This window comes from Cucurbita maxima, unplaced genomic scaffold (genome assembly GCF_002738345.1).
Source record: "Cucurbita maxima cultivar Rimu unplaced genomic scaffold, Cmax_1.0 Cma_Scf00001, whole genome shotgun sequence".
NCBI lineage: Eukaryota > Viridiplantae > Streptophyta > Magnoliopsida > Cucurbitales > Cucurbitaceae > Cucurbita > Cucurbita maxima.
In genome coordinates, this window is record NW_019272017.1 from 6,490,710 (window position 1) to 6,505,180 (window position 14,471).

At 31.9% G+C, this 14,471-nt stretch overlaps 3 protein-coding genes across 3 annotated transcripts in view; 1 reads left to right on the forward strand and 2 right to left on the reverse strand.

Annotated features, from left to right (window-relative positions):
• The first annotated feature begins 1,665 nt into the window (after nt 1–1,665).
• On the forward strand, nt 1,666–3,630 carry LOC111493608 (protein ASPARTIC PROTEASE IN GUARD CELL 2-like). Its single transcript, XM_023143369.1, has 3 exons — nt 1,666–2,185; nt 2,283–2,602; nt 2,792–3,630. Exons 1-3 carry the CDS (start codon nt 1,771–1,773, stop codon nt 3,515–3,517), a joined length of 1,461 nt encoding a protein of 486 aa, XP_022999137.1. The 5' UTR covers nt 1,666–1,770; the 3' UTR covers nt 3,518–3,630.
• Nucleotides 3,631–7,701: 4,071 nt separating this feature from the next.
• LOC111493571 (receptor-like protein 12) lies at nt 7,702–9,881 on the reverse strand. The gene has a single exon (XM_023143324.1). The coding sequence runs from the start codon at nt 9,747–9,749 to the stop codon at nt 7,965–7,967; it is 1,785 nt and encodes a 594-aa protein (XP_022999092.1). The 5' UTR covers nt 9,750–9,881; the 3' UTR covers nt 7,702–7,964.
• Nucleotides 9,882–14,095: 4,214 nt separating this feature from the next.
• Nucleotides 14,096–14,471, reverse strand: part of LOC111493518 (protease 2-like) — a 6,275-nt gene continuing 5,899 nt past the window's right edge. Inside the window, exon 11 of the mRNA XM_023143225.1 lies at nt 14,096–14,434. Within this exon, the coding sequence (XP_022998993.1) occupies nt 14,353–14,434 (82 nt within the window). The 3' untranslated portion in view covers nt 14,096–14,352. The remainder of the gene's footprint in view (nt 14,435–14,471) is intronic.

The window sequence follows — 14,471 nt, forward strand, 5'->3', positions numbered from 1 at the left end:
GGTGTAAACAAAAATTTAATATGCTTTTTTCAAATAATTTTTATAGAGAAATTTGTAATAAATTGGATACTATGTTTATAAAAAAAATTATATCTCTCACATAAAAGTGAAGCTTTTAGAGATAATAATTGTCCAATTATTAGTATTTAATTAAGTAGTATCCACTCGTGCATTTGTTTGTGATATTTCGAATGTTCCACTTAGATTAATATTTTTAAAATATAATTATAATCCGACCAAAATTGTTTGGTCTTGTCGTATTTAATTATCTTATTAAATATGCTTTTCCAATATCTTTTATTTTAATCTACATAATCCATACCATTAAATGACATATTTGATTAGTGGACAATGTTTTATTTAAAAAATAAAAAATAAAACATATAGTTACAAAATAAAGTGTTCGGTATCAATATCATATTAATTATTAAAAATAATCAACCCCTTTAGCCTTTTTAAATCTATATATATATATTAAAAATATGCATGCACTCAATTTGATGTAAGAGGTGGTGTTAGTTAGTAATGCTTTATTTTTTTTAAAAAATATTTAGGCATCTTTTTGTTCATTGTAATAAAGCATTTTTTTTTTTTCTTGTATTAAATTTATCCATTCTCTCTCTCTTACTTTCAATTTTTAATGGTAATTTTTTTAATTAAACTTTAATTTTAATTACGTTACTAAATTACATCCCATTAATTGGTCATTATTTGTTAAAATAATTTAACAAAAATTAAAAAAAAAAGTTAAAAATTAAAGACTAAATATTAAAATAGAGTATAAATATTTGGAATAAGGAAGAAAGTTGAAATGGAATAATAATAATAAATTTTATTTTAAAAAAAAGTTTACTAAATTTAACTTAAAAATAAAATAATTGAGAAAGAGAGAAGAGTAAAAAAATTGGCCACCAACTTTTTGGCAATCTACAAATGAACTGGATATGCACTCTTCTGCCTTCACATCACGCGTGACACTTATATATATATATAAATTTAAACGAGATATTAATTTAATAATATGTTATACTTATTTATATATATATATAAAAATTATAATAAAATTCTTTCAATGACTTTTTTTATACATTTTTTTTATAAATATACAAACAATTATTGATTTATCATGAGATTAATTAATAAAATAAATTTATTTTTTAACACAAATGATTAATTAGTGATGTTAATTGATATTTTGAGTGGACTCACCTCCATAAAAGAGTGATTTAATAACTTAATCACCTTTTCAATTGCATACTCGAAATTATTGGCCTTTTTAAATTTAAAAATATATATGGTTAAATATTTATTAAATAAAATAAAGAAAGATTTAAGAGAAAAATAAAAGGCGAGATAAGATAAGGGTAGGTTTTTATATATATATATATATATATATATATATATATAAATATTTATTAAATTATTTGTACAGTGCCTCTTCGTAGGTATATCTGGTAACCATGTACGTAAGGGTAAGGGTATAATCGTGAAAAGAATAGTTTTTTCTCTGCAACCCACTCCCACTCTCTTGCTTTTTTTCTAAAGACAGGACAAAAGAAGCAAATAATGGAAGAAACACAGACAAAATTGCCCCTAAGATTCTGAATAAACTCCAAATGATTTAAAAATAAAAGGGACCCATAATTACATTTTCATTACGCATCATTTCCTTTCTTCAAATATTCATCTTTCTCGCCCTTAATACTTCCATCTTCTTCTTCAAATAAACCTAATCCAAATCCAAATCCCCAACTTCAAACCTTCAAAACCATGTTCCTTAAACACCCCTCTTCCCCCCTTCTCCTCCTTCTCCATCTCCTCTTCTTGGCCGCCGCCGCCGCCGCCCTAGCCCGCCCATCTCTGCCGCCCAACTTCCTATACCTTAATGTCAAACCAACCAAATTGGAGCTTAATCACACTCAAATTCTTCCTACCCTTAATTTCTCCGACGCTCACCTCCAAGTCACTGCTCAAAAATTCCACAATACTACGCTTAAGCTCAACCTTCTCCACCGGGATAAACTACCCCACGTCCATGCCCATCGCCATCGCCATGCCTTCAATGAACGTATCAAAAGAGACGCCATAAGAGTCGCCACCCTCGTCCGCCGCCTATCTCACACCGCCGCCGCCGTGCAAGATAACAGTTACAAGGTGGCCAATTTTGCCACGGGTGTCGTTTCAGGCAAGGAAATTTTTTTATTTTTTTAATAATTTTGAGTGTGTGTGTTCCTGAAATTTTTATTTATTTATTTGGTTAAATGGGTTGGATTTGGAATTAGGGATGGAAGAAGGGAGTGGAGAATTTTTTGTTCGGGTCGGAGTTGGGAGCCCGCCCAGGAGTCAGTACATGGTGATTGATTCGGGTAGTGATATTGTGTGGGTCCAATGTCAACCTTGTACCCAATGCTACCAACAGTCCGACCCGGTTTTCAACCCGGCTGATTCCTCCTCCTTCGCCGGTGTCTCATGTGGCTCCGCCGTCTGTGGCCGCCTTGATAACACTGACTGCCACGCTGGACGGTGTCGATATGAGGTGTCCTATGGGGACGGGTCTTACACTAAAGGCACTCTCGCCCTCGAAACTATTACCATGGGCCAGGTCAACACTATACCTCAAAATATTAAGTTAAATTTTATAAACTGTAATTTAATTTTTATATTTAACAAATATAAAATTTGTTTATAGTTAAAAAAGGTTTCAATTTTTCGTGACAAAATTTATTACACTTTTTAATATTTAATCGTATTATATTTTTATATTTAATAATTAATTAAAATTTTCAACCAGGTCATGATTCGTGACGTGGCGATTGGATGCGGTCACACGAATCAAGGCATGTTTATAGGGGCCGCTGGGTTACTCGGTCTCGGAGGAGGCTCAATGTCATTCATCGGGCAGCTCGGCGGTCAAACCGGTGGTGCATTCAGCTACTGTTTAGTGAGCCGAGACACGGGCTCGACCGGGACATTGGAATTCGGTCGTGGAGCAATGCCGGTTGGCGCCACGTGGATCTCCCTGATTAGAAACCCACGCGCCCCAAGCTTCTACTACATCGGACTCGCCGGCGTCGGCGTCGGAGGCGTTCGAGTACCGATACCGGAAGAAACTTTTCAGCTCTCCGAGTACGGTACTAACGGCGTCGTAATGGATACTGGCACTGCCGTGACGCGTCTACCAACGGCAGCCTACGAGGCATTCCGCGATGCGTTCACAGCCCAAACCAACAACCTCCCACGAGCTGGTGGTGTGTCGATCTTTGACACGTGTTTCGATCTCAATGGGTTCGAGTCCATACGGGTGCCAACGGTGTCGTTTTACTTCTCCGACGGGCCGGTTCTGACGTTACCAGCGAAAAACTTTTTGATTCCGGTCAACGGCGCCGGAACTTTTTGCCTCGCTTTTGCTCCGTCGCCGTCGGGACTTTCCATAATCGGAAACATCCAGCAGGAAGGTATTCAAATTTCAATCGATGGGGCCAATGGTTTCGTGGGATTTGGCCCAAATGTTTGCTAAATAAGCAAATTCTATATTAAGATTTGGAATACAGTCTTTAAATCACATTATTATTTTGTTTCAAAGTTAATATATAAACCACATGTAAATAAAATAATGTTTATTTGGCATTATTATAGTTTCTATTAATGTAACATTTTTAACGTAATATAAAAAATATTTTTTTTATTGGTCATATATTACCCATCGCATTGAAAACAATTCATATATTTATCCTTGTCCTTCCATTCTCCATTTTTATATTATCATATTAAAAAATATATATAATAAAGTAACAATTTTCAAGTAGCCGACCACAACATAAATTCCAATTCAATGAAGACGACATCTCACTACTACCCGGTGTGAGATATCACATTATTCGAAGAATTCTAGATGTTGTTAGGTAAAGGGTCGTCCACTAAACACGGTTCTGATTTTATTAATAATAATTATTTGAAAAAATGGCTAAAAAAAAAGATTGAATAACCAATTACAACATTGGCATTTCCAAAATAAACAGAAAATTAATAGAGAAATTTTGTTAAAAAAACCAATATCAATAAACATTATTATGAATTAGAATATGACATTTTATGAATATATATCAATAAAATAAAGATATCTCGATTTTTAATAGATAATATTTTATAAATATTTAGAAAATTCACGAAACATATTATAAATTTGAAATTATAAGTTATGACATAATGACAAATATATTTAATCTTATGATGCCTGTGTTTGATAGTGTCACAAGTGCTACAGTGGGCGTTTGAATGATGGGATTGAAAAGCAGAATTATAGGATGGACATGTGAAGGCATCACGAGGTGCACAACTCTTTTGGTTCACTATTTCTTTGTGGCCCTATGTAAATTGCACCATCTTCTTAAGGACAAAAAAAACATTACTGTTTAAAGATACGATATGTTTTTTTTTTTTCTAAGTTCATTAATAAATTATTTATGAACGAAAATGAAGATATTATTATAATTAATTTTGATTATTTGAAAGTCAGATTTAGAGTGTAAAATCAAACATAAAATTGATCTTAAATAATTAGATGCGTATTTGGACCGTTTAAATTTTTTTTTTTTTTTTTTTTTTTGCATACCTAAACATATTTTGTGTAAAATCAAACTGTTTAAGATACTTCAAATGATGTAATAGAAAAGATGATCGTGAAATCGATAGGCCTGAATTCCTATCTCGACTGACTCACAAGCTCATTTGTAACCGTGTAAGCTTACCGCTAGTAGATATTGTGTCATTTGAGCTTTTCCTTTTGTAGTTTCTCTTAAGGTTTATAAATGTATGTGTTAGAGAGAGAGAGAAAAAAAAATGTTTGGTTTTACTCTTCGAGAGATCTCACAATCCACTCTCATTCAAAATCTAGCATTCTTGTTGGTACTCGTTCTGCTCCTCAATCAATGTGGGATCTCACATCGTGTTTTGATCGACTATATGTAGGTCATCTCATCCTCGATCATTTCACCCTTGGGCAATGAATACGAATGTCGTTTACTAAAATTGTGTTAAATGATTGTGATTAGACGAGAAAATAATTGAGAGAGAGAAATACAGAGGAATTTTTGGTTGTTATTTGACAGATGTATTTGTCCAAAAGGACAGACCATTTCTGAGAGTGTTTTGTGTGGTGTGTGGTTTTTAACAACTTTACGTGGCTGTCCTTTTTATCTTTTTGACTTTGTGTGCATGTATTTTGAAAAATAAATAAATGGCGGATAATACGTGGAATACACGTGGCATGAGGTGGCAATAAAAATAAACTCATCTGTGATAAATAGAAATTCAGTAGGGCAAAATGAAAAAGATGACATATAATATAAAAAAAAAATTTATAATATTGTTTTATTAATTATAGAAAATATAAATAATATTTTTATTTTAAAATGAAAAAAAATATGAAGGAAAATGCTATAATTTATGTATTTTTTTTATAATATTTTTAGGTGGAAAAAGTAGGCTTATTTTTTTGTTGACTAAATAAATTGGGTATGGTCAACAGATTGTGATGGATCAATGAACTTTTATTTGCAAAGTTCTGAATATGTGAAAATGACAGTTCGAGCTGTGGCGGTTCTTTCAAAGTCCAACACAAAATCTGTCGGATCTTTTTAAAAATGGGAGAAAATAAATAACACTACGATTAAAATAACATAAATATACTAAATCGGTTCTTTTTACTATATTTTGTAGCTTTTCTATATCGTTAAGAATGAAAAATAGAATTGGAATCGAAAGTACTATAAACATAGGTAAGTCTAAAGTTCCAGTGCGATCTAAAGTCCAATATTCATTAATGTGTACAATAGATATAAACTACCAACTAAATCTTATAAATGAGATAAAATATTCTACTAACAAAATTTAAAGATAAGATAAAATATATCAAATATACTATTAACCAATTCCTAAAAACAAGGGATAATCTAATAGAGAAAATCTCAAATATATTTTCATGTGTTAGGATTATTAGGAGTGAGTCCCACATTGATTAATTTAGTGGAAGATCATGGACTTATAATAGGGAATACTACCAAAGCTATGAAACAATATCATACTATTGTGTAGATTGACAATTTGAGTTCAATTTTAATAAAATTTTATTCCGTAATTTGAACAACATTTTTCAATACTTACTTAAAATTAATATCTTGATTGGTTCATATCAATTGGGTTAAGATATTAAAATATATTTAAAACTAAAAAAATCATAAATAATAATCACTGTCATAAAATTTGAAACATATTAAAATATATTTTTGAGAAATTGAGTTAGAATGAGAAGCAGCTTTCGAGAACAGACGAAGACCAAACCCCAATAACTATCTATATCTATCTCTTTCTCATTCTCACTGTCATACCACCTTACCCTTCTCCTTCCCATTTCTCTAATTTCCTCACTTTTTTCCTACCCGGAGATGGCGGTGGCCCGATTGTGTTCCGACGCGGCGGTGGTCAGTGGGAAGAGGAAGATCAGAAGCTTCTTCCGCCGCGTGATGGCGGAGATCCGACGCCACATGGCAGCAGGCTCCCACAGGAAGAGGCGGCTCAGTTTCCACTATGACCCTTTCAGTTATGCCTTCAACTTTGACAATGGGAATTTTGGATTCTCTTGTTGAAGAAACAAGAAAGAAGAGAGGAGCAATATTATGGTTTTTTTTTTTTTTTTTTAATGTGTTTTTGTAATATATTATTTGTTCGTAGTTTTGAATTGTTTCATCCAACTTCGGGAACCAAAAAAGATAGTGAGATGAACACGACTCTTCATAATAGTATATTGTCTACTTTAACCATAATCTCTCGTACAAATAAAGATAATATTCATGGATTATAAATATATGATTTCTTTAACATTTTTTTTTCTTCTAGTTTATGAAGTAAATATCAATTCAATTTAGAGCTTTTATAATTATAGCTCTTGTTCAAACCATTTTTATTTGAGTTATTTTAGTTATATTGTATCTTCGATTTAATATTTAAATATATCTCTTTTTCCTTTATTTTTTTTTTTAATAAAAAGGATATATTGATAATTTAATTTTTTATTTTATTAAATTAGATATATATTGTCCGCTTTGACCCATTGTAAACACCGAGCGGTGTGCCAGCAAGGACGCTACTTCCCAAATAATATCATAGCCAAAGCTCATTGCTAATCGTTATGGTCCGCTTTGGCCTCTACTAGGTAGAGAGGTAGGTGGAAATATTTTAGGAAATAATTATAAATTAATTTAAAAACGGAAGTATATAGAAAATAATGTTATCCAATTTTCTATTATTCATCTCCAAAGCCAATCACTTGCTGGGAGTAACCCAGCGGCCTAGTGAGTAGCTTTCTTTAAAAAGAAAATAAAAAAGCCCACTACTTTATTTTGCATTGGGCTCGTAGGTAAAGATAGAAGCCCATTTACTCAACGCACGGCCCATATTAAGTTTCTAAGGCCCTAAGGCCCAAAATCCTCCTACTATTTTGTCTCGAAGTGGAACAATTTTTTTTTATTAAATGCTTTTTAAATAAAGTCTCTTTTTCGATTTTAAAATAAAAAATTTATGAAGGATTTTAAATAATAAAAAAATAGTATTAAAAAAAAAAAACTTCTAAAAATTTGGATTAATTTAGAAAATATTTAGAAAAAAAACTTGAGAAATGGAATAGAAGCAAATTATTTTTTTTAACCAAATAAGAAAATAAAATTCTTATATGTTTTTCCTCGACGGAGGAGTATCAAATTTCATTAAGTAAACAAGATAAGTTAACCATATAATCAAAATCAACAAGAAGATGAAAAAGAAGAAAGAAAAACAAATGGAAATTATTATCTATTTTGAGCAGATCGGAGGTCTGGATCCCTAGCTCCTCGCCGTGGGGGCTCATTTGAGACGATGAGCGATGATAAACGAGCGATTCTCGATATGGGCAGTCGTTTTTTCTTCTTTGCTTACTGCTTCGTCGTCGTTTTCCATTCGTTTGCTTCTCTACAGGGTGGCAATGGCGTCCCACAAAGGCACAGATTATGGGCATAAGCGGCGGCCGGAAACACATTTAACGGCCTCCCTTGTGGGATTTTTCCACACAATCTGTTCGATCTGAAGTTCGCATGTCGAAGCCACTGGATTGCCAACAAGGTGTTTGGTATTTTGCCTGTGAGAGAATTAATGGAGATATCCAGCCATTGAAGCTTTTCCAAACCTCCAATACTCGTGGGGATTGTTCCTTGTATTTGATTTCTTGATATATCTAACTTTGTTAACTCTTCTATGTTCGAGATTGAGCTCGGAATGCGGCCGCTGATCTTGTTTCCCCCAATGTTGAGGACCTTCAATCCCAAGCCAGAGTTCATCTCTGGAATAGCGCCGGTAATTTCATTCTTTGATACATCAATTACCTCTAAGAATCCACTGGTTTTACCATTTAAGATGTTAGAAAGTGACCCAGAAATCTGATTTGAGTGAAGATCGAGAGAGGATAGAGCATTTGGCAATCTGAGTTCTGAGAGGTTAAATTTCAGCTGGTTGTTTGAGAGCTTGAGTTTTTGCAGGCTTGTCATGTTTGTCAAGAAATTTGATATCCCATCTGTGAATTGATTGTCTGAGAGGTCTATGGAAGTTATAGAATCAGGTGCTCTGAAGATGGGGAGGGCTCCCCTGAGGCCACACCCAGCAAGATGCACCGCTATGAGTTGCTTGTCTCTGACCCAATCAGGAACTGACCCAAAAACAAAGCTGTTATAAGACAGATCTATTGTCAAAAGTGATGGAATGTTGCTTGCGAGAATGGTTGGCAATGGATCCGACAGCCCATTTCTTGATAGATTAAGGTTCCATAGATTCTGAAGCTTTGAAATGGATGCTGGAATCTGACCTCTAAGCTGATTGCCACTGAGAGAAAGTGTGTTGATGGATTTGAGGCCTTGAATTTTGACTGGAATGGTTCCTGTGAGTCTGTTGTTGCTTAATAACATGTCCAAAAGCTTGGGCAAGCTGAAAATGGAGATGGGTATTGGCCCTGAAAGCTGGTTGTTTGAGAGATCAATATAAGTGAGGTTTTTTAACTGACCCACATGATCAGGGAGGGCACCAGAGAGCTCGTTGGAGCTAAGATCAAAATATTGCAAGCTAGGAAACGTCTTGAAAGTCTGTGGGATTGGACCAGAAAGGGAATTTCTAGCTAAATTTAGCTGGACAAGGTTCATAAGGTTACCTATGGAGGGTGGAATCTGGCCTGTCAAATGGTTGCCACTCAAAGAGAGGATCTGGAGAGAGGGCAGGTGACCTAAACTTGAAGGGATGGTTCCTCCAAGGGCATTGTCCTCTAGGACAAGCTGGGTCAAACGAGACAGGGCTGTGAAACTCTCAGGAATTGAGCCACGGATACGCTTCATTCCACTTATCACAATTACCTCAAGAAAATGCAGATTGCCAAGAGCAGCAGACAATGTACCCTTCATGAACAGCTCACTGTTCTTCTCTGGTCTCTGCAACTGCAAGCTTGTCACTCTCCCCGTCGCGCCACACGTCACGCCTTCCCAATCACCGCTGCAACAATCACTACCTGTCCACGACGCAAGGATATCCGTCGTGTCCTGCACAATTCTGGCCTTGAAGTTCATCAATGAAGCTCTATCTTCCTCTGCACAAACTGGGGCCATCGTAGTCGTCGACACAGCCAGCGACACACAACACAACCAGAGAAAAACAAGCAATACCCATTTGAGAGAGAGCATTTTTGAAAGATGGGTGATGATAAGATCCGAGAATTGTGGTGAAATGAAGAAGAGGGAGAGGGAAAAAGGTGGAAAAAGTGATGGACAGACAGACAACCAATTTTATTCTATTCTTTCACGTAGACAAGAAGGAATAATGATGAAAAGGAATTGGAGCAAGTATTTATAAAGAACAAAAGACGAAGAAGAGGAAGAAGAAGAAGAAGAAGAAGAAGAAGGAAGTGCTTTTTGGAGAAAGTGAAAGAGTAAGAAATTTGTAAATTAAAGTTTGAATATCATAAGCTTAAATAGTTTCACATGCAGAGGTTTTATGTATTTATTTATTTATTTATTTTAATATTTAAATTTATAGCCGTTTGATCACAAGGATCCCAATTACATTTGAAAGTTGGAGCGCACTGTATTCAAATTCCTTAGCCTTTGAGCAAAAATCAAAGCTCACATTTACTTATCATACTTATTTCCAGGACCCATCATTTCTATTTTTTTTTTCAACTTTACTTAAATTAATTATGGATTAGGTCCTTAATTATCATTTTAAAGTTGACCTAAATTTGATCGGGTTAGTTATTTAACTATAAGTATTACAAAATATTGACACGACAGCAGAGACCTGAAACAGGAGCAACGATGCTCCTCGAGTCTCAATTTCTATTATGAATAACTGTCACATCATTTTATGTCTCAATTTTTGCTCGTCAAATATTATAACAAATTTATATTCTAAAAGCAACTATAAAACGTTTATGAAATGTCAATGGTAATATTGTAACTTTAGAAAGAATCGAACCATTTTTCAAACAAATAGTATTTAACATTTTTATTATATAGTTGATTTATGTTTGGTTGTATTGTAATGATTTGGTAGGAACACTTTGAAGTTGTTTAAGGCATGTTGAACTTTGGGGTGAGATTTATTTATTCATGAAATAGTCACAATGATGATACCATTTATTAAAGCATATACTAAAGTGTGATTAATAATAATACAACACTTTCACTTATGCAAAAACCTTGGACTTTGTGAACTGCCCCATTTCCAAATACATACAATTATGGGCACTCATTATTTGAATAAGTAACAAAATTTTAATTATATTTGCATGTTTGCTTATTAATTTTTTATTTTTGGGTAGACATCCCTATGTTTTTATTTGATTTCTATTGTTTTTGTTATTGATATCAATTAATTTTACTTTGGGCTCTTCTAAATATCCAACTAATTATCCAAAACTAATTATGATAACATACTAAGAATTTAATAAATTCTTCAACTTCTTAAACCATTCAACTTAAATTTTGAGATTTTGAGATTTTGAGATGAGTAAATCTCTTTATTTGATGGGAAATATAGATTAAAAAGCATGATATATTGGAAATAATCATCTTAGTTTTACGTACATTGATCTTATGATTTTTATAATTCCTTCAATTTGACGAATTGAAACTGGGTCAAATCTCGAGAGGATTTACCTCGAGAGATAGAAAATAAAGAGAGTTTTTTTTTTCTTGTTGCTTAAACAGAAATAGAGGCGGATATTATATTCTTCATCTCCGTCTCCGGCTCCTTTTGATAATAAACTTATTATTATAATAATAAATAAATTGTCAATTACTCGGTGTGATTGAACATGTATTTAAAATTATCTAACTCACTCTTACCTAATTAAACTTTAAAATTATCCATTTTTACAAATAATCCACAAAATGACATATTATAATATAATGTGTAATCATGTCTTATAATAAGCTTCCATTAGAGTGAAAATTCAACAATCAGTTGACTAACTTGTCAAGGCTAAGGTCCAAAGTGGTTTCATGTTGACCAATTTTATGTTAATAAAGTTCTCATTGTACAATATTTCACAAAATAATAATAAATTAATAAATTTTTAAAAATCCCATTATACAAATAAAATAATTCTTTAATTAAGAAAAAACCTGATAAAAAAAAATAAATAAAAAAATAAAAGGCTAATTATTGTATTTTATTCCAAGTCCCAATGAATATTAATATAATATTTTTAAAATTAAACTTGGAAGTAATTTTATAATGTAATTAAAAAAATAAATAAAACAGCGGTGATTGCGGGTAGGTAATAATTTGGTCCAATCAGAATTTTGATGGTAAAAAAAAAAAAAAAAAAAAAAAAAAAAAAAAAAAAAAAAAAAAAAGTGCGTATGTAANCTTCAATTGTCCAAAATAGTGAAAAGCTAATTGAAATTTCTCTGTTTTGCATTTTGAGGGTCCCTCCCCCTCTCCAACATAATACCCTTTTTATTATTATTATTTTTATTATTTTTCTGATTTTAAATTCCAACTTGATGTGAAAGAGATTCGTCTCTTTATTATTCAACCATTTACTAAATTTTTTTAATCAAGAAAGTTAGATTCGGAAACAATCATTTGTAAATTTATTTGTCTATTTCATCTTTGAATTTTTTAAATTACAATTTTAATTTAGATACAAAATTGAAGGTTTGGGATTGAATTGAAAATAAAATTTTGAATTTATTTTTAATAAGTTTATATAAACTTTTAAAATTTGGGGGACTGGCATCAAATTTGTTAGTTTACCAAAAATTTTTTATAATAAAAGATAAAATTATAATTTTTAATGGATAAAAAATAAAATTGGGAAGTCTAATGATCTAAATTCTATTAAAAATTATACCATATGAATTATGAATTGCTCTTATTTTTTTATATATGAGTCAATGGTCACATCATTGAACAACACATCAACACATCAATCAAAAAAAAATATATAACACTGCAATTATTTCATCTAGAAATTAATTTTTTTTTTTTTTTTTTTGTGCAAATTGAGATAATAAAACCATTTATAAACCAAATTTTATTTTGCCAGCTACAATCAAACATAAAGTTTGGTCCCTTCTTTTCTCTCTTTTTTGCCACTAAAAGTCCACTTCCATAAAATTTGATACCAAAAGGCTTACCAACTAAGATAGACATGACTTTATTTGTCGTATGCAAAACTTACATTTTATATTTTCCTTTTTTACTTAGTTTTCATATCGTAAATAAATTATTTAACCAATTTACATTTTAGTCCTCTTAATAAATAATCAATACTAAATTGAAATGAACGCATTCATAATGTTTAATTAATATTTCATATGATAAATTTCGTTAATAAAACAATGTATTTTATGATGGATTAAGAAGATGCATATGGTATGATATTAGGTAGGAAGCAAAGTAAAGCATATCTTATAATTCAATTTCATTCCTAATCTTCTTTCTCTAATTTAATTTCATTCATAATCTTCTTCTCTTTGTTAAAGTTTTTGCTTCATTTCCCAATAAAGCAGATTCAATAATGCAGCTGGATTTCTTACTCTAATATAAAGTTTGGTTTCTTAATAAAAGGAAAGGACCCTCTAATAAGTTTGATCTTCCTTTATTGAGATGTTTATAACCTCACTTTATATTGTGATTTTTATTAAAATAATAAGTCACAGCTTCGTATTTCTAAAGTATCTTTACTTAAACTTAAAGTACAAAAGAACTAAAGTCGGGATAAGATGAGCATAGTTTAGTGATAATTAAAATCTAATCATTTCTTTGATATCAAAAGTTCGAATTCTCATGTCTCCACTTATTGTTAATAAAAACCCTACTTCTACAATTAAAGGTCGTAGGCTTGAAACTCACCCAATAGTCATGATTTGCTAAGAGACGTCTCGAATAGTTAAGAGCAACTCGATAACGAAAACGGTTTAGATATTAATTTTATAAGGGATAAATGAAGCAATCAACATGCTCTAATTGCAAACTCATGGAAGAGAGAAAAGGTTAAATCAATTTAAACAATTTAATAGTGATTTATATCTATTTTTACTTCATTTAAAATCAAATAAATTACCTAAATAAAAAATATTCTTCTCCGAACATTCCATTAAACTTTTGTGAAAACAATTCAAAAGCAACATATAAATCTCACTCTATTTTTTCTTATTCAAATGTAGTTACATAATAAACATATAAAACGTCATGCATTTGATTCTAAGTTATCTAATAAAACAAATACACACCAAACACATCACATCAAATCAAATCAAATCAAGGTCCAATGATGTACGGGTTTCAAAGTTTCATTTTTAATTTTATCCAAGAGATTTCGTACCAACGAAAATAATTGTTCTTACTAATACCATCTACCTTTCATTTCCTAAAGAGTATCACATTTCGACTGCATTTCAACGAGTATGTAATGGTGGATGGTTTAGGAGTCCCAAGCTATTTTAATATGATGTTTGCAACCAGTTAGAATGCTCATGAATATAAAAAATAATAGATCTTTCTTCTTTGGAGTGGCAAGGAAGAAAAATAGTCCCTCCCGCACTGAGGGGGTGAACTTGTTTGGATTAATTTCAAATCTCTTAAAATGTTGTGCAAATGCACACGAGTGTTAACTAGTAACCTTAAGATAGCATAATAGCTTAACTAATGCTAAGGTAATGAAGAACAGTACAAATATGGCCCCTATTCCTCGTAAAGGAAGATTCACTAGAAAGATCAATAGAGAATGAAAGTTTAGAGATGGTACTTGTTATCCATCAAGGGCGGCTTTTCTGCTCAATTTCCGAGAGCAGGAACCATGTTAAGTGACTTCAGTATAAAAGCGTACGTGAAAGCATCCTCTTGTAGTTTCTCAAATCTGCATGGCAGCAAAAAAAAAAAAAAAAAAAAAAAAA